General features: G+C 42.5%; 2 protein-coding genes across 6 annotated transcripts; one reads left to right on the top strand and one right to left on the bottom strand.

Moving 5' to 3' along the window:
- Nucleotides 1-401: 401 nt before the first annotated feature.
- Nucleotides 402-14,922, top strand: ahi1 (Abelson helper integration site 1). 3 transcript variants are annotated; one of them, XM_010878499.4, is made up of 27 exons: nt 402-494; nt 933-1,008; nt 1,089-1,222; nt 1,547-2,163; nt 2,395-2,534; nt 2,843-3,029; nt 3,232-3,424; nt 3,874-3,969; nt 4,242-4,427; nt 4,884-5,036; nt 5,286-5,418; nt 5,576-5,699; nt 6,036-6,265; nt 6,437-6,543; nt 6,630-6,748; nt 7,002-7,132; nt 7,305-7,445; nt 7,727-7,917; nt 8,022-8,067; nt 8,467-8,513; nt 8,633-8,750; nt 9,277-9,335; nt 10,124-10,192; nt 10,338-10,500; nt 11,260-11,423; nt 11,734-11,813; nt 14,485-14,922. In XM_010878499.4, exons 2-27 carry the CDS (start codon nt 999-1,001, stop codon nt 14,672-14,674), a joined length of 3,828 nt encoding a protein of 1,275 aa, XP_010876801.2. In that variant the 5' UTR covers nt 402-494; nt 933-998; the 3' UTR covers nt 14,675-14,922. The 3 variants fall into 3 exon arrangements, with proteins under 3 accessions (XP_010876801.2, XP_010876802.2, XP_010876800.2); XM_010878500.4 differs by having other exon boundaries at nt 2,840-3,029; nt 8,693-8,750; XM_010878498.4 differs by having other exon boundaries at nt 2,840-3,029.
- Nucleotides 14,923-15,266: 344 nt separating this feature from the next.
- On the bottom strand, nt 15,267-22,523 carry slc18b1 (solute carrier family 18 member B1). Of its 3 annotated transcripts, none has more exons than XM_020053996.3 (14): nt 22,325-22,522; nt 21,749-21,894; nt 20,736-20,831; nt 19,561-19,634; nt 19,061-19,208; nt 18,537-18,693; nt 18,168-18,304; nt 17,864-17,965; nt 17,440-17,531; nt 17,246-17,341; nt 17,034-17,108; nt 16,843-16,936; nt 16,309-16,358; nt 15,267-16,179 (listed from the first exon to the last, which is right to left on the bottom strand). In XM_020053996.3, the coding sequence occupies exons 2-14, from the start codon at nt 21,845-21,847 to the stop codon at nt 16,122-16,124; spliced, it is 1,278 nt and encodes a 425-aa protein (XP_019909555.2). In that variant the 5' UTR covers nt 21,848-21,894; nt 22,325-22,522; the 3' UTR covers nt 15,267-16,121. The 3 variants fall into 3 exon arrangements, with proteins under 3 accessions (XP_019909555.2, XP_010876803.1, XP_010876804.1); XM_010878501.5 differs by having other exon boundaries at nt 22,177-22,519; XM_010878502.5 differs by lacking the exon at nt 21,749-21,894 and having other exon boundaries at nt 22,177-22,523.
- Between the last annotated feature and the right edge of the window lie 568 nt (nt 22,524-23,091).

Genomic DNA, 23,091 nt, shown 5'->3' with positions numbered 1-23,091 from the left:
GTGACCCGGTGGTTCAGTTCGTTTTGGTAAGTCCGGTGCAGAGATGAGGACGATAACAGAATTGAAGGTCCATGCAGGGCTGCCCGACACTGTTTCTGGAGATCTACTGCGACTGTCCTGTAGGTTTTCTCTCCAACTTTAATTTTGCACACCTGATTCTAATAACTAGCTGGATGAAAATAATCGGGTTAGTCACAAATGGGGTTAAAGAGAAACCCAAACTTACAGGACAGTAGATCCGATTTACAGGGTTGGGCAGCCAAATCTAGCCGCTACACTGATCAAACTCCGCTACTCCTTTTCACCGGCCATGCAAAACAAGCTCGCTGTATGTTCGATGGGCGGAGGATACCTCCGCTCGAGATGCTCATTGGTGAAATCAAAGACATGTACCTCCCAATGTTTTTATTTTCTCCGTTGTTGTATTGGAAACCATCGCAACGGAATCGGTAGCAGGGGTATCAATCACTGTCGCTTACTTTAATATTATTATGGTAAAGTGTACACTTTTTCCCTTCAGATTTTCGATGTTCGTTTGCAGGACCATTCCTTAAATAAACAGTATTGTAAGACATTCAGTTTGGCATAATTGTAGTGACCCTAGTTAGTCAGATTATGTCACTTATTAGCTAGCATTAGCCTAGCTAACGTAACTAACGCCGGAAGCTAATGGTCAGCTAGCTTGCTAGCTAACTGCAGTACAGTAATTTTGTATATAATCGGTTGATAAAGACTAATCTTTGTTGTCAAGATGGACTTGTTTGCTAGTCTGTCTGGCTTGCCGATTGGTGAAAAACAATCAAAGTTCACCCCTGTCATAGCTTGCACAGTCAGACCCAACACAGTGCTCTGTTGGCTTACTTTAAACGAACACATGATATAGCGATGTATCTGTTTTTGATTAACCGTAGTCATCTGTCTCACAATTACAGGAGGAAAATCTTCTTTGGGTGCCCTTGGTTCTGCATACAGAATGATTGTCACGTCTGTATTCGAGAATGCCAGCAGGTGAATATTGTGGTTAGCGACATAACGTTAGTTAGGAAATAAATTAAACATACACAGTAAAATACTATATTTCCATTTAGGGGAGAGTGAAGCCAGAGCCAAGACCAGGGCCAGATTTGACGAGGTTTTCAAGAGATACACTGACCCTACTACATCAGAGAAGAAAAAAGTAAAGAAGAAGAGTCCGACTCAGCCAGAGCAAGAGAGCATTGTGGTACGTTGGAATAATTATGTCAGATCAAGAAGGCTTGAGCCAGAAATCCCTTTTAGAAATTGTTGCACACTGTTGTGTTTGTGTATAGGCTATCACTGCTTAGCGGGTACCTCTTCATCCACTGAATGGGGCTCAGACAGTTATCCTTTTAATTGCAACACATGTGGCCTTCCTTCCTCGAGTGTCTTAACTAAACTACACAAAAGCCACTTGATGAGTGGTGTGAACCTATGCACTTAAGGTGGAGCAGCAAATTACAAATATGAATGTGTCGTACATAGCCCATGTTAATGACATTTCTTAGCATGTTCACTTCTCTTTCAGCTCAAGACTTTGAAGCAAAACCTTGACCTTGTGAAAGACACAGAGGATGATGAAACTATCCTCCAGAACACGTATCATCCTGACCAGGGCAGCCCTCGTTTCACCAAGAACAAGCGCAGGGAGAGGGAGCTCACAGAGAGGGTCAATAACAACAGTGAAAACCAGGACGAGGAGGAGCAACTAACCAAAGTGAAGAGGAAGAGTAAAAGGGAGCTTCCTCCAGTCCCGGCGCAGCAGGAGGTCAGTTATGTCATTCCGATTGAGCACACCAACAGCACTGCTGGAAATGCCAAAACACCCAAATCCGAGGCCTCCTTGGAGAAGGGGAATATTCCCGAAAGAAAGAGTAAGAAGGGGAAAAGCAGAGGAGAAGGAGACGAGGAGGTGTCCGAGGTCCAGAGTGTTGCTGTGGTGGAGACTGGGGATGAGATCCTACGTGAATACCAGCGCCAGATAGCACAGGAAGAGGAGAGAGCTACCGTGAAGAAGACAATAGTGAAGAAGGCAACAACTGATTGGACCAACACTGCCTCTCAGGAAGTCATGGCGTTGAATAATGAAGGTACGAAGAAGAAGAAGAAGAAGCTTAAGTCGTTGGATCCGGAGAGGGAGACAAGGTGTGTTGAATTCTTACAGGATGAACTCATAACTATATTGTGCTTTTGCTGTAGATGACCAAGCCTGGTACGAAATCTGTTTCTTCCATCTTGGCAAGCTGTGTTATTTTTCTTCATGCATGACAGTCAGAGTTGGATATACAGCACAAACACATCTGGGGCCAGGTTTTCGGCTTTAATGACACGCTAATACAATACAAAATGAAGTTGGTCATCTATTTGGTTTTGCAGTGTGGTAGAAGATCTGCAGAACAGCCAGCCTGGGGACATCACCGATAGAAGGGCCAAGGAGAAGAGCCACCAAGAGGAGGATGAGGACAGAGTCGAGTCTGTGAGAGCCAAAGGCAAAAAGAAAAAGAAAGGAAAACAAGGTGGGAACATTTCCTTTCTGTCTGTCTTTTCCATATTTATTAGTTTCTTAACATTTTTGGTTACTGCCCATCTTTCCTTGGATCTGAAACAGAACAAAGTGATGGTTGAACATAATGCATTACGAACAATCAGGTGTAATATGGTTAATCTTTTTCTTTGTGTGATGTTTTTGATATCTCCAATAACATAATGTGATATTATTTTACAAAAACAGGGAAGAACAAAAAAAAATATATACTGTTTCACTTGAAAGATTATTGACATGATAAAAACATGAAGTAACCCTACCTTCCCCTGGATGTAGAAGTCAAGTTGAAAAATGACCCAGAGGTCGCCGATATTCCTCGGAGACCTGCCTTTGATGACAGCCTCGTCCTGGGAGTCTATATCCACAGGACGGATCGACTGAAGACTGACCTGCTGGTCTCACACCCCATGGTCAAGGTCCACGTCATCGATGAAATAACCGGCCAATACGTGAAAAAAGAAGACAGGTGAGATATTGTTAGTTTGTAATTTTGGTTATTATTTTAGTTATGTTGTTGTTTACAAGCATCCAAATATATTTGTGTTATCTTTGAAATTCACTGGGTGTTTTTTTGGCAATGACAAGAACTCAGAGGTGCAACCAGAGCTTGGACCAGGCTTGTTGTAGGCTACATGAGTTATTTTTCTGTCCTTCTCCGTATTTTCTAGTCACCGCCCAGTCTCATCGTTCTATGAGCGGGAGAGTGTGGAGCATATACTTCCCATCATCACCCAGCCTTTCGACTTCAGGAAGAACAAGACAACCATTCCGGAGTGGGAGGAGCAGATCATCTTTAACGAACGCTTTGGATATTTCCTCCAGGATAACAATGAAGGCCCAAGAGTTATTCTTTTTTTTGAGGTAAATAATTTGATAGAAAGAGGATGAGTTTGTCACCACCTAATGTAGCGGGAAGGGTAGGCCACTGGTCAATAGAGTTTGGCTAGTTAATGACAGATTGATGGTTGTAATCCCCAAGTTGACATGGTGAAAAATCTCAAAATACTTACCTTTTAATAAAACAAATAACAGATACCTGGGTGTAGTCTCCGCAACCAGTTTCAGGGGAAAGGGAAGTTAGGTTGAAGACACTAACCCTGAAAACCAAACCTAATGACAATGCTAAGAGTGTTTTCGACAGCTGTAGACTCCAATATCATCTTTCCACTTTTCAGTGTATTTACTCTTTCAGCAGCAGGAAGAAACAGCATTGCGTACATCAAGCATCCACCAGACATAAAATCAAGTCAGATGATTTTCACCCCAAATGTCTCTTTAAACCATTGCCTCTTATATTTCAACATTGTCAGGTTCTAGATTTTATTTCCATGGAGGAAGCCAGAGCCAATGTTGACGTTGACAAACATGAACGAGGGTTTCGAAAAATCGCCTGGGCATTTCTAAAGGTAATGTATTTCCAAGGGTTTCAGACAGAAGTTGTTGATGTTGGAGGGCCAGTAGTGGGCACTCTTCCCTTTAAAGATTAAATGTCATTGCCCCAGGGCAGTGAAGGGGACATTGCCCTACATAGGGCCTAACTGGCTCATTATTGGCCTCTCCTCCCTCTGTAACAAAATAAGTAAAGTACTAAAGGTACAAGATGTAAACAGTCACTAATGTATTTAAATCACCCTGGATAAGAGCATCAGCTTCATTTTGTCACCTGCGTTCCTCCCAGCTGGTGGGCACCAATGGAGTTCAGAACATCGACAGTAAACTGCGCCTGCAGCTCTTCTGTCCCCCTCCCAGGGGCAAGAGACTGGATAACACCATAGAGGTGGTGGACTGGTGGCGGAGGTATCCCCGCAGCAGATACGCCTCCACCCTCTACGTCACTGTGAAAGGCCTCAAACTGCCCGACCATGTAAGTAAATGTCTGCTATGATGATAATGTTAATAGGAGTAGCATAGTGACAATGCATGTGTTACTTAGTTACAGCCTCAACAACGGTTAAGTTGAAGGAGAATTATCCAGAAGGAGATGCTGTTTCGTGCTCATCTATATCCCAAAGGGCTGAGTTGTGGTCTGGTCCTAGGCTGTTTTAGGCCGTGCTGGCTTGACCATGCGCCGTGCTGGCTTGACCATGCGCCGTGCTGGCTTGACCATGCGCCGTGCTGGCTTGACCATGCGCCGTGCTGGCTTGACCATGCGCCGTGCTGGCTTGACCATGCGCCGTGCTGGCTTGACCATGCGCCTTGCTGGTTGTACCATGCGCCTTGCTGGTTGTACCATGCGCCATGCTGGTTGTACCATGCGCCGTGCTGGTTGTACCATGCGTCGTGCTGACTTGACCATGTGCCGTGCTGGTTTGTGGTGTAGGTGGACCCCAGTATTCGCTCTATGATGGCCCTGCAGCAGGAGAGGGGCTCCACTTCCTTTAGCGAGCTGCAGAGTGAGACCACCAGGAGAACCGTAACGCAGTCTCAGGACAGCCGACCCGAGCTCCTACGCTGGAGCAGAATGCCTGGCCAGGTGTGTATGCTAAAGAGGGTGTCATCTCTGTTCTTTCTCCTGCTTTTGTTCTAGTTTCTAATCAGGTATGATTTGTACCTAACTGAAGGGTTGTCCAATTGTTGTTATAAAGTCCTGACAGAATGGTGAAACAACTTTGAGGTAAACATTGAAGCAGTGCCCTGTGGCATTTGTGTTTCTTGGAAGTCCACAAATTGACATTAATTATGGCCACTGGTGTTGTTTAATCGGACAGTGTTTGTGTTGCAGGTGTGCCGGATTCCAAATAAGCCTTTCCTGTCATTCCGCGGCGGTCAGATGGGCTGTTTCACCGTCCGCTTTTCACACCAAGGGAGGAGGCTGGCAACGGCGTGTGCTGACAGAGATGCTTTCCCTGTTGTTGGTGAGAACAGTAACCACTCCTCAGATCTCAAACTTTCACTCTTCTATACTGCCACCTGTCTTTAGACAGACCTACCAGTCCACCTAGATTCTGTTCTCTATGTGATCTAAAGCGGAGTTGAGCATTGATGAAAGCTTCTCGTTCGGTTCTTTTTCAGTGTATGAGATTCCTTCAGGCAAGGTGTTGGCCGCCTTTAATGGGCATCTCAGTATCGTGTATGATCTCTGTTGGTCCAGAGACGACCGGAGCCTCCTGTCTGCTTCTTCTGACGGCACTGTCAGGTAATCATTTGACATTAACAATATCCGGCCTGGGAGAGGGCAGTAGGCCTTGAATATGCTTGTGCTTAAGATATTTCTGAAGACTCCATGCTGGAATAATAAAGGTACAGCAGCTGTTTTTCACTGTAATATATTTTGATGTCATCCAAATATCTCCACTATGGGCCGGTTTTGCAGACAGATTAAACCTACTGTAGTCTAGGACTTCCTAGACCAGGCTTAATCTGTGTCTGAGAAACTGTCCCTGCGTGACATGTTTTTCTGAGCACTGTGCCTATTTGTGATGGATCATCGTGCGTTATGAATAATTTACGACGATCCTTCTCTCACTTGCAGGATGTGGGACGTGCAGAGGCTCCAGGCCATAGCCCGGAAGGTGCTTCCGCACCCGTCGTTTGTCTACTGTGCCCAGTTCCACCCGGCGGCCCAGGGCCTGGTGGTGTCAGGGGGTTACGACTGCCTGGTGAGGGTCTGGACAGTGGACGTCAAGGATGTCAATGGACTGCTGCTGCAGGAGTTCGAGGGTCACAAGAGCTTCATCAACACTCTGTGTTTCGACTCTGAAGGTACAGGAGGCAGCCATATGTATTTCTGAATCCCTTAGTTTTTCCGTCAGCAGTCGGTTTTGGATTGGGGAAAATAAAAGATGTTGGTTCTTGAGTGAAGTTTTAATTCACAGCTCGCTGCTCTTATCGCATGACATGTGACAGGAGTGTGTTTATTGTCGATATATTTAGGAAACCGAATGTTCTCCGCGGACAACTTTGGGGTCATCATCGTGTGGAGGACCTCGATTGAAGACAGTTCCCATCAGAGACCATATCGTGAATGGAACATTGAGAAGGTTTATTGTGTGTATGTGGGTGTGTATATAAAATAAATTAGAACACACATGTTAAACAAATAAACGTTTTTTTTGTTGGACTGCAGGAGATATGCGAGAGTGAGCTGAGCGGCCTTCCCATCAACACTTTAGAAGTCCACCCTAATGGCCGGCGTCTGCTGATCCATGCCAAGGACAGTGCTGTCAGAGTGATGGATCTCAGAGTGTAAGTATTCATTCATCTAGTGCTTGTGTGTATAATAGTTGAGTATTGCCAAACATCTCTTCTCTTTTATGTTAATACAGCTCCATACTTTATGATGTATGTTTAAAATAGGTAGACATTAGGCTGTATCTCGGAACTGTCAATACTGTCCTGCCAACTACAATGTAATTCAAACACCATGGTCGACTGGGATAAGAATAAGGTGTCATGATGACCTTAAACGGAAGTGTGTGTGTGTGTGTGTGTGTTGCAGGCTGGCTGTGAAGAAATACACAGGGGCGACTAACTACAGAGAGAGAATCCACAGCACGTTCACCCCCTGTGGGAGCTTCATCTTCTCAGGCAGTGAGGACGGCATGGCCTATGTGTGGAATGCAGAAACTGGTGGGTACAAGGCTGTTCATCACTGTGCCATCTAGTGGTGTTCAGTAGGACCCAAATTAAGGACATTCTACTGATGCCCAATAAAAATGATTGCTGCATTTCTGTTGCATTACCCGCTATGGCTCCATTTGGATTTGTTTTTAAATGCCGGTTTTGTGTCTCTGTTAACCAGGTGACCAGGTGGCGGTGTACTCTGAGCTGTGCTACCCGACCGCCCTCCGTGGCGTGGCCTTCCACCCTCAGGAGAACATGGTGGCCTTCTGTGCCTTCGGCCAGAGCCAGCCGGTCCACGTCTATCTATATGACCACAAATGTGAGAAGCTCGTCACTGTACTGATACGCATGTCCTAATCTGAAGAAATCAGAATGAAACCTCAGTTGTGAGCTGTTAATTGCATCGTGTGAAACAGTGAGGGTTAATTTCCGCTGTCATAAGTGTCGCAGCCATTTATGTGTTGTTGAATTTCAGGCGTATTGCATGTTTTGGGATAGCTCATATAGTCAGGTTATTACAATGGTGGCAAATGGGTTCACGGGTTGCACTTTAAGACTGGCTAGACTGGATTTCCATTTTGCTTTGTGTCCTTTCCTCAGTATCCCAACTGGAGGGTGAGAGCCTGATGGGGCGCAGCAGGTCTGGATTAACCAACACTACGACGACGAGTAAGTCGTCTGAGCCGGTGACCTTTCGGGAGACCCACGGAGGGGCCATGGACAACTTTGTTAGCGCTGCACGGCTGTCGATGAAGATGCAGCGTGTCAATGACAAACTGCAGTCTGTTCTGGTGAGTGTGCCTCGTGTATTGGTTTAAGATAGTGAATGGATTGTAAGTCATCATGCAAATGAAATTTAATTTACTAACGATCCATTGCAAATAAATCTTTGTAGGAACCGTCTCGGAACTCCACTGCTGGGGAATATCTGTACGAGCAAGGTATGATTTAATAATTATACTGGTAATATTAATGCAGGACACAGAGTCCCTGAATATTGCAACTGTAAAGTCACTGCCTCACAGTCAGCTGTGTAATTTTGAGTCCAGGGTTCAAGTCCTTCTTGCGGATGAACCTAGGGGTCCAACAGAAGGCAGTACCACTGGCCCTCCAGGCTCTAAGAGTTAGAAATCTAATATGGTTGCCTTGCCTCATCAAACTCGCCGGTTGAGCGAGCAGCAACTTCGGAGTACGCAGTATCTCGACATCGACTTTCCCACATCTGCTGGGAGTTGCTGCGACGTGGAAGGGCCTTAATCACAAATTGGATTTCATAAAATTGGGTAGAAAAAGAATAGGTTAAAAGTTTAAAATATGTTTGACGTTTTTCTGATTTGTAGGGGTCAACTCTCAAATGGGGAGAAGCCGACCTCAGGAACCAGGCCCAGTAAGTTGTGCATTAATATTCTCTGTAAGCCTTTTAGTTTCAGAACCTTCTTATGTTCACTTACAGATGGCTGCTCTGCTCCAATCTCCATTTTGTTCTTGTGCTGTTTGTCTTTTTAGACGACCTTTGACTCTTCCCTCCCCCCCCCGTCCCTCCTGTCACCACATTCCAAACTGCAGCGGTCTGGGTCCCTGGGAGCTCCGTTCATCCCGCAGGCAATCCTCAGCTCACAGAACCGTAAGTGGCGGTTGTCAGTCCTTTTCTCCGAGAAGATCTTGCTTCCTGGCCTTCACTGCACTGACCCGTGTTCTAAAAGAACTGACCAAGTGAAGGCCAGCCTAATGACATCCAAACCGTTTTATCCTCTTTACAAATGGGGAGGAGGAAACCGGTTGTACTGATTCAAGTCTATGAGTCACAGCTGCTCTGTAAACTGCATGCGCCACTCATTCGTAAAAGGAAATATGGTCAGTTTACCCGAATGAGCTTAAGACACATTCATGCAGAATGAGAGCTCAGGCATTCCGGCAACAAAGCAAGGGGAGGATTTAATAAGTCTTAACATTCCCCATCTAACTAAATGTATTTAGGACCTTAGCGAGAAGGTAATATGTACACCGTGCGCAAGGACCCAGACGGCCCTCTCCTTGTCTTTACCGCTGTCCATAGCCGTAAATGTGGAGGTATGTGTGGTGTGTGGTCTGTCTATGGTTTAATACATTCACCTGTATGATGTTTTTTTTGTCTCGTTCTGTGTTTGCAGGTGGTTTCAGCCCAGTGGGTCAGCATTTAGGAAGAGCTCCATCTTTCAGGCAACAGACTGTAAGCCACTTATATAAAAATTTACATTTAGCAGCCATTTATACTTTTCTCTTGACTTCCTTTTTGAAGGTTATTTGTTTTCAAGGGTTCTGTTGTCTAGTGAACAGAAATTGTATTTATATGAAGGTCACAAAAGGAGACCATGGGACTATAGAGACATTTAGGTGATCCTTCATGTAAGATATCAGATTTGTTGTAAAAAAAGTCATTAACTGTTTGATTGGAGTGTGTGTGTGTGTGGGGGGGGGGTATTCAAGGGGCAATCTGGAGTTTGGAAGTCATACTCTTCAAAAGGCAGTGTTTCAGGTGTTTTTGGAAAATGGGTGGGAGTTAGGTTGGGACAGTTCCCCTCGTTGCTCTGTAGGTGAACACCATGGTCATGTAGTGGATGTAAGATTCAGTTTGAAGTCAGTGGGGTAACATGGGAGAACCTGGAAAGGTTCATAATGCAGTCTGGATGAATTGCAAACAGGCCTTACCCCAGATAAACAGCATCTCTGTTTTGTCTAAGTTGAGCTTCAGGCGGGGTGACGTACAATTAGCGATGTCTGCGAAATACGCAGAAATATCAAAAGGGTGGAGGAGTGAAGTGGGCAAGTGGTGTCCCCCCAATTCTACTGGATTTTGCCATATGATGTATGAAAATAGAATAGAATTATATGCATGGTGTTTGTCGTACGGTTATAAAAAGAATCCCAGCTTTGCTTGGATATAGTTCCAAGCTCTACACTAACACTCAGTATTGAATTTGACCTTGAAGTTGATGACCGTTCCCTTTCTTCCCTCAGAGCTGCCATGATCATCTGTCTACAGCATTTAAAGTGGAAGCAGATTGTTTGGTACCAGTTCCACCAACGGCAAGTTGATGTTTTTATTCTTCCATGGACAGTTGCATGCAATCAGAAAAACACCCTGGACCAAACAAACCAATGGGACAATTTAACATGACAATTTTACCCTCATTGCCAATCATTCTTATTAATTTCTCTTCCTCTCCATCAGGTTGTCTCTTTATACGGCTATAGTGCTAACCGCTCAGATGAGTTAACAGTACAGCGTGGTGATGTCATCCATGTGCTCTACAAAGACAATGAGAACTGGTGGTTTGGCCAGCTGGCTGGAGGTCAGCAGGGGTACTTCCCAGCTTCCTATGTGGTGGAAGAGCGTAAGTACGGTTTTATATAGTATGGATTTGTATATTGTTTCCTCATATTATGAAGTGAATGTATCACCCAACACTAATAAGCAAACATTTATTCTGAGCTTACATTCCAATCCTTGTACTGTATTACATGTCACTCCTTGTACTGTATTTCATGCTACTCCTTGTACTCTATTACATGCCATGTAATAAGGATTGGAATGTAAGCTAAAGAGCCCAGTACCCTGGCTAAATCAATGTTTGCTAAGTACATTTGCGGAATACAAGTTGATGTTCAACTAGGATAACTGTGTGTACACAGTGCTGTAGAAAATGGGTTATGTTGGTGTACCCACGGGGACTTGTTGTACTGACTGTATTGCTTGTCAATTCATTTGGTCATTTTGCTTTTATCAGTGCATTCTACCATTTCTACCTGAACAGGGTACAGTTGTAATTTCATCTGCAGTAGCACTGTGGTTGGAGTGTAAGCTTGTGATTTATTATTGCAGAGCACAAGCTCTCTCACTCAAAGTTTCACTCTGGAAACAGGGATGAAATCCAAAGCTGTGCTACGATTGGCTGTCACATTTAACCGGCTCAATGCCTATCGTGATTTGATCAAATTAGAAATCAATTAATTGGTGATGGGGATTACGGGTAAAGGGTAGGGGGCACTAAATGCACACGTGCTGAGATACACATCGAAAAGGCTTAACGGAGGATCTGCACATCCCTAGTGGATGTATTGGCTCTAAAGCCTGATGCTGTGTCATATCTCAGGGGATTACAACGAGGAGCTGTCTCAGGGCCTAGAGACACAGGCTGCCCTGTCTGAACACACTGACCTATCAGCTCCTTTGTCCAAACCGCGGAACAACCGACCATTCCCTCGGTGTGAACCTACTGACCAGTTGAGATCGGATGAGAGGTTGACGCCGACCAAGGTAAGGAGACATTTCCGTAAGAGCAGCAGGTAGTACTGTTAGTTTGTGGGCCAATACCCCAATGGTCCCGAATCACCAAGCCTACTAGGATGAAAAAGAACAATGCACTTAACACTGTCTCCTGTAAGTCACTTTGGATCAGAGTTTCTGCTAATGGCTAAAATGAAAATTGTAAAAATTTTCAGCAATTAATGTGACCTTAAAAAGTGATCCTTAAAATCCTAAATTGACAAGATTTTTTTTCCCAGACATCTCCACCAGCACATACCTCAGCTGATTTTATTTACTCTCTCATCCCTACCAATCACAGGTGTCAGCTTCCGTGGTCTCTGGGGAGCTCAAGTTCATCTCTGAGCCGGATACAGACCCAGAGCAGCCCGCTGCCACCAGGTCAGTCCTGCTCACATATGTCCTCACACGTCACCGCAGTCATACCGATCGTTTATTGTGATCACTTATCGTCACATTTTAGCGATTGCTAGATGGCTATGTTCATAAACGACCTTGGACAAAACCGCACGTGTGTAGCACGGAAGGCCGCCATATCATACTTTTGATAGTTTGCAAAAGGGGGACTTCAGTTTAAGGACCTGTTTTTTTTTTTTTTTTACACTGTATGAAACAAATCTGCACCCTGTTTCCCAAAAAGTTGGGACGCTGCATAAAAATGTAAATAAAAACAGAATGCAATGATGGGCTGGAGATATTGAGTCCAAGTGGACCATGTTCTCCATCGCCATTGTCGAAGCGGCCGCTCTGAGCTGTGGCCGTAAGGTCTCCGGTGCCTGTCGAGGCGGCAATCCCCGAACCCGGTGGTGGACACCGGAAGTAAGGGATGCCGTCAAGCTGAAGAAAGAGTCCTATCAGGCCTGGTTGGCTTGTGGGACTCCTGAGGCTGGTTGTGGAGGCAAAAACTCGGGCCTGGGAGGTGTTCGGTGAGGCCATTGAGAAGGACTATCGGCTGGCCTCGAAGAGATTCTGGCAAACCGTCTGGCGCCTCAGGAGAGGGAAACAGTGCCCTACCAACGCTGTTTACAGTAGAGGTGGGCAGCTGTTGACCTCAACTGGGGATGTTGTCGGGCGGTGGAAGGAGTACTTCGAGGATCTCCTTAATCCCGCCGTCACGTCTTCTATTGAGGAAGCAGAGGAGGACTTGTCTATCACCCGGGCTGAAGTCACAGAGGTAGTCAAGAAACTCCTCGGTGGCAAGGCACCGGGGGTGGATGAGATCCGCCCTGAGTACCTCAAGTCTCTGGATGTTGTGTGGCTGTCTTGGCTGACACGCCTGTGCAACATCGCGTGGCGGTCGGGGACAGTGCCTCTGGGATGGCGGCCCCTCTTTTTAAGAAGGGGGACCGGAGGGTGTGTTCCTACTACAGGGGGAATCACACTTCTCAGCCTCCCCGGGAAAGTCTATGCCAGGGTACTGGAGAGGAGAATACGGCCGATAGTAGAACCTCGGATTCAGGAGGATCAGTGTGGTTTTCGTCCGGGCCGTGGAACACTGAACCAGCTCTATACCCTCTACGGGGTGCAGGAGGGTTCATGGGATTTTGCCCAACCAGTCCACATGTGTTTTGTGGATTTGGAGAAGGCATTTGACTGTGTCCCTCGCGGCATCCTGTGGAGGGTGCTTTGGGAATATGGGGTCCTGGGTCCTTTGGTAAGGGCTGTCAGGTCCCTGTACGACCGAAGCAGGAGCTTGGTCCGCATTGCCGGCAGTAAGTCAGACTTGTTCCCAGTGCATGTTGGACTCCGGCAGGGCTGCCCTTTGTCGCCGGTTCTGTTTGTAATTTTTATGGACAGAATTTCTAGGCGCAGCCAGGGGCCGGAGGGTGTCAGGTTTGGGGACCACACAATTTCGTCTCTGCTCTTTGTGGATGATGTTGTCGTGTTGGCCCCTTCAAACCAGGACCTTCAGCGGTTTGCAGCGGTGGGGATGAGAATCAGTACCTCCAAATCCTGGTGGCTGTTTAGGAGGAATGGGTATGGGATGGTCAGAGCTCAGGTCGCCTCTCCATCCTTCTCCTGGCTGTTGTACTCGGTCTTCTGGATCGTTGGGGCCGAGTAGCTGTGAGGGCAGCGTGGCTCGGTGTTGCCCTCTTTCTGCCCTCTGTAGCTGCTGCGTCCTCTCCAGCTGCTTTAGCTTCTCCCACTGCACGTTCTGTTTCGGCTTTGAACTGCTCCTTAGGAGCCCTCAAATACCTGGCCTGAAAAGGTCCAGGTGGAGCGCAGGTTTGCATGGGTTGGGCTGGCCCCGCAGGCTGCCTCTGGAAGGTTCCGGAATCTTTTTGGTGTGTGTTAGTGTGATGCTGATGCAGCAGGTGGGTGCATGTTCACATCATACACATACAAGCATTTTTAGTGTTTAGCTTGCAGTATTAGGGATGGGACGAAATACTGGAGCACGAAATTTCCCAAAATGCTCCGTGGGGCAGAAAATAGAACTGTGAAATGAAAAATGTAAAGGTCTCTGTGACGCCATACTCAGTCTGTGAAGGAGATTACACAACCATCTCTTAGGCATACTCTGTGTGACACTAAACGTCATGCATCCTCTCAACTTGAAGCAGGTTTTTCTGGTAAAAACAAAGAACCCGCTAGTTAGTTTGATAGCATGATCGTGTCCAACATTGGAATTGGAAATGTGCCGTCTGCATGTTTGGCAGTACTTCAGAAAATGATGAAGGAAAGTCGACAAGACTAAGACCATTTGCAAGTTATGTAAATCGACATATCCCTACGACACGGCAACCATAACACTTATTAACTTTTTTAAACCGAACCCTGGCCAAACCATACCGTGAGCTCAAAATGCACCAATCCGTGAGACAAAATGAACCGTCCCATCCCTAAGCATTAACTAGGTTACTATTATTGAATGACATTATGAAACAACTTCTTCAACAAATGCAGATTTAACTGTAAAGTGTGTTCCACTGGGTAAAGCGGTTTTAGACAGAATATTGATTAAAACCTGTCCAAGAAGCTGAAAATCCTTTTCCTTAAACTGTTGAAGAGCTGGAATATGACGTTGTCTGGTGTAATTGTTTTCCCTTAGAGTTAAGAAGAAGAAACATTTAGTGAAGAAGTCAGAAGCTCAGTCATCGCCACTGATGGCCACGTCCTCTGACCCGGATGCCCCCAGAACATCATCTACCAAGAGGAGGACCAAGCCTGCAGTCAGCAGACCGCTGCCCCCAACCCCTAGAAGAGGACAATCTAACAGCGCCTTTGAGCAAGATACCTAGACCAATGAGTTTCCACTAAGTGTATATTTTTAACACTCATTTCTCCCTTTCATCAGGAAATAAGTTAGGAAGCCATCCTGTACAGCATAATGTTTTTTGGAGTTCAGTTACAAAAGTTCAGTTTTTTAATAACCTCTGCATTTCTAAATGTATATTCTTACGTCCAAAAATGTAGTTTTATTGGAGAGATTTTGTATGTTTTGCCATTTTGTTTTCATTGTATTTATTGGAGCAATATATTCATTGAATGTAACCTATGTTTTGTGACCTATAACAAGGATATACATTGTACTTAAGATTAGAGTTTTATTTTTATAGCTTAAAGGGATGAGAGGTTTATCACCAAAATGTGAACAATAAAAAGCATTTTGATAAATGAAGTGTTTGTATTTTAATGTGAATGTATTTCCTTAATTAGAAATTACTAATCATACCTTGAGCATGCCAGCAGTAATTATATACAACAAATCAGAAATTTGAATTATTAATGAAAAATGTAAATATTAGTGCTCTTTCTCAGAAATATTGTACACATCTATAAAAGGTATAGTCTCCTTAAATGTGACGTGAAACTGAATCTCAAAAGTAGACATAGAATCTGTTGATTTTATTTCATTTGTCAATTGCTGTTAGTTAGCATTTATAATTTGTGACAACAGATTTTTGGTGAGGAAAAAGCAGAAATTCTTCAAAGGTCATTGTGAAGAGGCACACATTGGAATACATCCAGATTCATGCAACTACACCTGAAACTTTATCCGACAATTTCAAAAATTATAATAGATAACATTTGCATATATCTTTGGATGAACCACATTTATGATCACTTAAAGTGCTCATTTTGTACACTTGTCAATCAACATAATAGCCATAAATTAGGTGAACCAATAAACACATGGTTTTCTGATCTTACTGTTCAAAAATGTAATCCAAGTCATGTGCTGTAAAGATTGGAGGTGATTTTATATTATACTGCATTTCAATGGGTACATGCTTACATACCCAACTAATATGTATCAGTGCCCTTTGGTTTTCATTTTGTAAAGGTGAAACACTGAAATAGTTTGCTAAAAGGTCATTCAAAAAGTTCCAGTGCTTTACGATGGCTTGTTGCCATCTTTGTCAGTTCAAGTAATTTTATACCAGTCTTACAGTTAATTATATTGACAACTGCTAACTGAACTGCTTTCTGCTATGATTGTTAATGCTATGACAGGTTTAGTGAAATCCTCTTAGTGTTGCAAATATATACACAACTCACATTCCACATTTAGAACCTCTTTGTACACATCCAAATATACAGTATATATACACACCACGGTCTATATGCTAATATACATTAGCACAATATCCAGCGATACATTCATAATACATTAAGAAGTGTTGTATGGTACTCTTCTCAAGTCTTATGTGCATTTCATACGCAAATATGTACCTGGAGAGCAGTTTAGGACAGAAGATTGGTACATTCATCTGAAGACATTTTCCTCCTATCCAGAGGAGCCCTTTAGATCCAAAGAAATAAAACAAAATTCAAGAACAAATGAATTTAGCAGGACATGTTACCCTTTTCAAATAGCACTTTCACAATATTTGTTTAACTTGATAATCGTAACTAAATATCAATGTATTACCTTTTCAGTGGTGATCCTTGATAGAGGAAATACACACCAAGAAAGAAAGCCTGAGAAGGAAGATGAAGGGTTAGCTGGTTTTGGATATAACAGTATTTGGCCCAGAGAAAAGAGCCATTCGATGTATTCTGAATGGCTTTTACTAACCAGAATGTGATGGATTGAGATATATATACACAGCCCTGGAAAAACTTAAAGAGACCACTGCACTTTTTTCTTTCCTTTCCAAAAAAGTCAAAAAGGAATGTGCAAATTGAACGCTTCTGTTCCTCACTCAAAACCTCTTTTCGACCTTTTTGGAAAGGAAAGAAAAAAGTGCAGTGGTCTCTTAAGTTTTTCCAGGGCGGCCCTGGAAAAACTTAAGAGACCACTGCACTTTTTTCTTTCCTTTCCAAAAAGGTCGAAAAGAAAGGTATAGAGAGAGACAGAGACTCACCTAAAGGATTATTAGGAACACCATACTAATACTGTGTTTGACCCCCTTTCGCCTTCAGAACTGTCTGTATAATAACATGCGTAAATGTGCATACATACAGCTAAAAAGGCCAGGCCTCCTTGAACAGAAGCAGCCCACTCAAAGCTCAGCTGCTGTGTGATGAAGCCACCAAGGGTTGGTCCACAAAACATCCTGAACAAATAAAACACACCTGTGTTGAGGATTCATACCTCCACACTCCAACCCTCAACCTCAGGAAGTTAATATAACAATTGCAATTAGTACATACCCAATGGACCACACTGCTCCAAACAATCCAGACACTAGTCCAAGAGTGCTCAGCCCATCCTCAAATCCATATTCACTGGCATTGGAAAAACCATACACAGGAGTTCCTATTCAGCACCTAACATTGGTGATGTTTATTTACTATGTGAATCCATCCTATTTGCATCTATGTGTTTGCATGGCCTGGTGTGTATCTGTCCGTGGTCTACTCACTAAGCACAGTTGAGTATTTCAGGGAAGGTGGGGATGATAGTCATGCTTAGAGAGAATCCTATGACAGTCAGCATTAAGACCAACAGCCACAGCTGTCTACAGTGCAGAAGAAGAAAAGTATTGGTGTCATGCTGGCTCCTTGTCATTAATAACAGTAGTAGTGAATTTCATTCAGGTTATGAAAGGATATTAACCTTTCTATCTGCAGAATGGGCATAGGACCTAAGAAGAAGAAGCCAGTTGCTGTAGACAAGCCTCCTATCACCATCAACCACGGCCTTATGGACTAGAAACACAACCAGAAGGTAAAATCACATTCTTGTGATTCAATTCTGACTTATACTGGTTAGAGTACAGCACAATATACACAGTCTGGTTCAATCCTGAAAGACGTTCTATATTAGATCGTTTACCACTGATATGACATCATATAATAATGCATCTTGGGGGTGTGTGCTATATTACCAATATAACACGGTTAAGTGCTGGATCCAGGCACGGCCTGAAGAACAGCTCTTACCTATAGTGTGCTGGCCATATTGCACCCTCTCAGGTCTTATTGGTAACATTACTGTATAAGATGGGACAGCACATTGGAGAAAGGTTAACGGTACTCACAGGAAACCGGTCACTGATGATACCAAGCAGAGGGGAGCTCAGGCAGTACGGCAATGACAGACCGAGCAACAGAAGACCCACATAACCTGAAGTCAGTTTAAACTACAAGTGGAAAAAAAAAGTTAAAAATCAATGTAACAAGGGCCATCTTACAAGATTTTAAAATTAGATATATTGTATATGCATTTTCTTTCAATCATCTCTTGATTTGGGGTGAATGCCATGTCAATTTAGTCAATTCTGGGGGTAAAATTAATTGATATAGAATTCACCTCGACTCATAAAATCATACACCTGAATATACCTTATCAAGGGCATATATAGACAAGGTGGCATCCAGGAAACCAAGTCCGGAGCTCAACGTGAATATGGCAAAACAGATGAGAACTATCTTTAGATGGGTGAACAGCCTGAAAAAGGAGTCCTTGGTAGGATCAGCAGCTAAACAGTGCAAAAGAAATGACATTATTTAGCACAAAATATGATTTATTCATGACAAAGAACAACATTGATTAATAATAAAAATGAAAAGAATGTAGTCTCCAACTGTTGAAATTTAAATTCATCCACATAATATTTTATACACTTTATTTGTTAAAGTGGTTTGTAAATCTTATATAACTAGACAGCAAACTATTAGACAGAAGTGAATAAACCATGAATGAACAGTTACCGAAGCTTGGTAAGACATAGATGTTAAAGGGGACCATGAGAAATAGGAAGCAACCAAGAGCCAGGAATGGGACTTCGTATCCAAATGACTGGTACAGCCATCCACCTATTGGAGGTCCCAGTATCAGACCCAGTCCTGTGAATATCTCCAAACTCCCCTGAGAAGAACAACAACATGTTGTACATGTAGTGAATGTGCACGCACTGTTTTACCTCAGGCTTCAGTTTACAAGACAGAAGGCTCTGCTTTAAAGAATGTTGTTTGTATATGTTCCAATGCCAAACAGAATCTAATTGTAACATCATGATATTTATATTATTATTATTACCAAGTGGAGAAAGTCACAATGCCTGTTGCTAAGCAGGCATTTTGGCAGAAGCAAGACAAAAGGGGCACCAATCATGGCATACAAAACATTTTAACAATCTAACCCATAATGCTTTTTTTGTTTCAGCACAATGTCTAATGCCTCCACATTACATACCAAGCAAACCCTTGCACAAGGCTTGGTTGACTAAACTCACCAGAACTGTTGCAATGTTGTTGGGGAAAACCTTTGCTGAAACTGCAAAAGTAGACGTCATTGCAGCACTGAAGCCCACAGCATCCACCGACCGTATGATAAAACACAGGGAAATAAAAGGAGCTCCCTCTGGGACTCTGTCCAGCAAGCTGCAAGAGGAGAAGAAAATATTTAATGACATATTCTAGTTATTATGAATTTTATTTTTCCATGTTGAGGAAAATGTTGAAGAGGGCACCAGTGATATAATTGCATCATCATGGGGAGCTGTGCAAGAAGTCTCAGTGGACCTTCAAGCCTGTCAGAGTTTATCTTGAATAAAGTTAAACTTTGAGTCTGTGTGGGCCCCCTATGTTTATGAAGCTAGTGCACTACCTGACCCTAGACTTTTGGAGAGCACTTTGGCTGGAGTCTGTTGATGGATAACTTTTTTTTTAGCTAGTCATTAGACATTCATTACTGTCAACAGACATGATGACTGCAGAAAACCACTGAACTCACCCGAATAAGATGGTGCAAACTGAAGACACAAATAAGCCTGAAACCAGCATGAACTTTGCCCCGATCTGGACAATCTGAAAAGACAAGAGATACAAGGCATTGTTATGTCTGAGATAAGTTAATTTGCATGCAGAGCAGTCTGATGAGTAGACTACACTGTAGAAAAAGGTTCACCACCTAAGTGGAACGCCCCAAAATGGGCCACCTGAGCTTCCTGGTGTGTGGGGGTTGGGCCTTACCTAAAATAAGGGGTAAGAGAAAAAAAATCTAAGAGGGTGATTGAAATTTGGCAACCAGGAAATGACCAAGGGATTTTGTTTGTCCATGTCTGCTATTGTTATTATGAGAAGATATCACTGCATGTCTTAGGGGCATCAGTGGAGAACCAGGGTGCAGCTCTTGTGAGAATTCCACTATTACTCCAGATAAAGTATGGACATTTTCTGATATTACAATGCAAACATTTTACAAAATGCCCATTTAATGCACACTAAATAAGATCTCACTTGGATACCATAACCAACGGTTAACTGTCAGTAACGTTCAGTTATGTTGGTTATGGTATCCAAGTGAGATCTTATTTAGTTGGCAAGTCAGGTAACTTTTAAAATACAATACAACACATCAAATTTAATACATATATTATACATATATATTTTTTTTTTATTTAAAATTTAGAGGCCATGGTGGAAAAGGTTTGGCAATCCCAAATCACAACCTATTCCCTCTGTAGTACACTACTACCTATATGCGCCTGGTCAAAAGACACACACTGTATATGGAAGTGGTTCTTAACCCCCAGACATTCCATGCATTTGATGTATTCCTGAGCAAGCAAACCTGATTCATATAGTCAATCTACTATCAAGCTCTGTATTAGGTGAATCAGTTGAATTCCCAATGAGAGCTTTGCAAACAAGTGCTATAGTGAATGGTGTGTGATTTGGGACACTCTCTATTCATACCATGCCTAACTAACTAGGCTTTAAGTGATACCGTGCTGATAAGTCACCATGTTTCTACTTGAGTTGGCTTGTGTTAGTATAAGACCCTTCACTTCTACAGCTTATTGACTATTTCAAAACATCAACTACCTCCAATAGTAAATGGGTGAGTTAATGTATCAGCATTTGGAGCAGCAAAAGATTGGCCAAATCATATTACCCAATACTTACATATTTTCCCAGTACTAAAGATCCAACTAGATTGCACAGAGCATAGCACCCAAAGATCAGGCCAACCACAGTCTGACTAGCTCCTTTTTTCAAGGCCTGTATGGACACAAAACATACAAAACTTCTGTATCATCCAAACTACAAACCCACAAAAAAAAAAAACGTAACGCTTGGCTTCCATTTATATAGATATAGATTTTTTATTTAACCTTTATTTACCCAGGCAAGTCATTAACAACCAAATTCTTATTGACAATGGTGGTCTGGCAAGTGGCAAAAGTGACTTGTGGGAGGGGCTGTAAGATAAACCAGCTGACTTCACTCAACACTGATGATTCAAAGTGTTGTTTAGGTCAGACTAAACTAGAGTTAGTTTCCCAAAAGCATGCATTTTCTACTTAGCAATCAGATCATCTTCGGTAAATTGGTAAGATATAGACAAAGGATAAAAGTCAATGTTAAAAAGAATCCAATTATTTTTTTGAAACCTCACATATGGTAGTTTGTGCTATGAGTCACGCCTTGAACATACCTACAGCGCCATTTTTAAACATTGAATGACACCATCATCTGGGTCTATGTGAGCCAAAAGTTCAACATTCCCATTTTGCTACCATATTTGCTGAGCCGCCAATGCTTAATGCATACTCAGCTAAGTCCACTATTACACACCAAACAGAATACACTGTAATTGCCTCTGCATCGCTGCAAAGCAAAAGCAGTGTTCCAGTGAAAATAAATTAACTTCTAATGTACTAAAACACAATTATGCTGTAGATGTGATCAAAGCATATTGCCGTTTTAATGCCCGGTTATGTCATTATTTTGACACAATTATATAGCCTGGGCCTTTTGAAAGAGATTTCAGTCAGTCATGAGGGACTACTCACTGAAATGTTTTCACTATGTCCCTTATACACATCATGACTCAAAATAATTCAATATTATTGCTCATATAGCTTAGCCTATCTCACAAGTAATTAATTAATAAGATGGTTGGTTTTGAACATCACCTCGCTGGGAAAGAATGGCCCCAGTATTGAGTAGCATATCATTGAGCTGAAGTTAACAGATGCCATAGATATCAATGTGAGGATCTGATATCTTGTCATCCTTTGATTAGGACTACTTGTTAATGATTCTTCTGATGTATCATCATCTACAAAAAGAACAAATGAAGAAATTAATGACCCATTGAATCAATCACACAATAAGTACAATATGTGGTAAACTAAATCATAAGAACCCCATATAAGATTATAAATATCTTTATATTCAGTCCAATTTTCAACTATGAAAAAGTGAAAAAAAAGTGATAGATTAGTTGAATTTCAAAAGTTTTGATAACATTTGGAATTACATGTAAAGCGATAAACCAAGAAACAAAGTTTTAATATTTAGAAACATTTTAACTATATTATTGATTCCCTATCTAACCAACCTGTGTGAATTTCATCAGAATCCATAGGACTACTGTTGTCAGTCATATTAGATTATCCTCCTGATCCAGACTGCTATTCAAATCACAAATACCAAGACAGAAACTCCTTTTTCACGAATAGTCAGAAAACCAAACGAGTCACGTTAACCTTGAAATCCATGAATGAAACTCCGGCGGTGATATTCAAAACAGATTGGTGAATTGTAGCATGACTTTTGACCGTATTTCCAGTTAATCTCGTTCGAAGACACTTCCGCCCCAGACGTAGATGACTGGAGTGCTGCCTGGTCCAAACTGGAGTAACTAATTTATTGTTGTAGAGCAGAGTGACTTTGTGACCATCGTTAATGATGTTAGATAACTCCCGCCCAGGAAGTGCATACAAGAGCGCAGCACCCGCGCGCGCACATAGAGACTAGACATTATGGTTTTAAATATTATTAATTTTATTAAGTTTTGGGCATCAGGTGGTTGGTCTGTCTTTTAAAGTATATGATATATATATTCTAATATAAATAATCTGGACAAAATAATTGCATAATATTTAAAAGAAAAGACAAATCAAACTAGGCAACAAATAATATTTAAGTTGTGATGCTGACCCACAAAAACCATACACACGATCTGTATTAATAATATTAAGCATTGAAGTCCTGCTATATTTCACACAGTAGATTAACAATGCTAAGCATTGAAAGTTTATTCATCACATCACATCATCACACTTGGCTACAACACTTTTTCAAACTAACCTGCAGATACACTTTCAAATAAAGCAGCACCAGACAAATGTTATTTACTGAACAACATGTTCACACGTTAAACCAAATATTAAAATATTAAAAAGGACCTCAATTTCTTCAATACCAAGTGAAACACTGTAAGCAATAATGCAGATAATCTTTATCAAAAATC

Source organism: Esox lucius, chromosome 15 (genome assembly GCF_011004845.1).
Source record: "Esox lucius isolate fEsoLuc1 chromosome 15, fEsoLuc1.pri, whole genome shotgun sequence".
In the NCBI taxonomy this organism is placed as follows: Eukaryota; Metazoa; Chordata; class Actinopteri; order Esociformes; family Esocidae; genus Esox; species Esox lucius.
The sequence above is the reverse complement of the archived record's forward strand: the minus strand, read 5'-3'. Positions and strand labels throughout refer to the sequence as shown.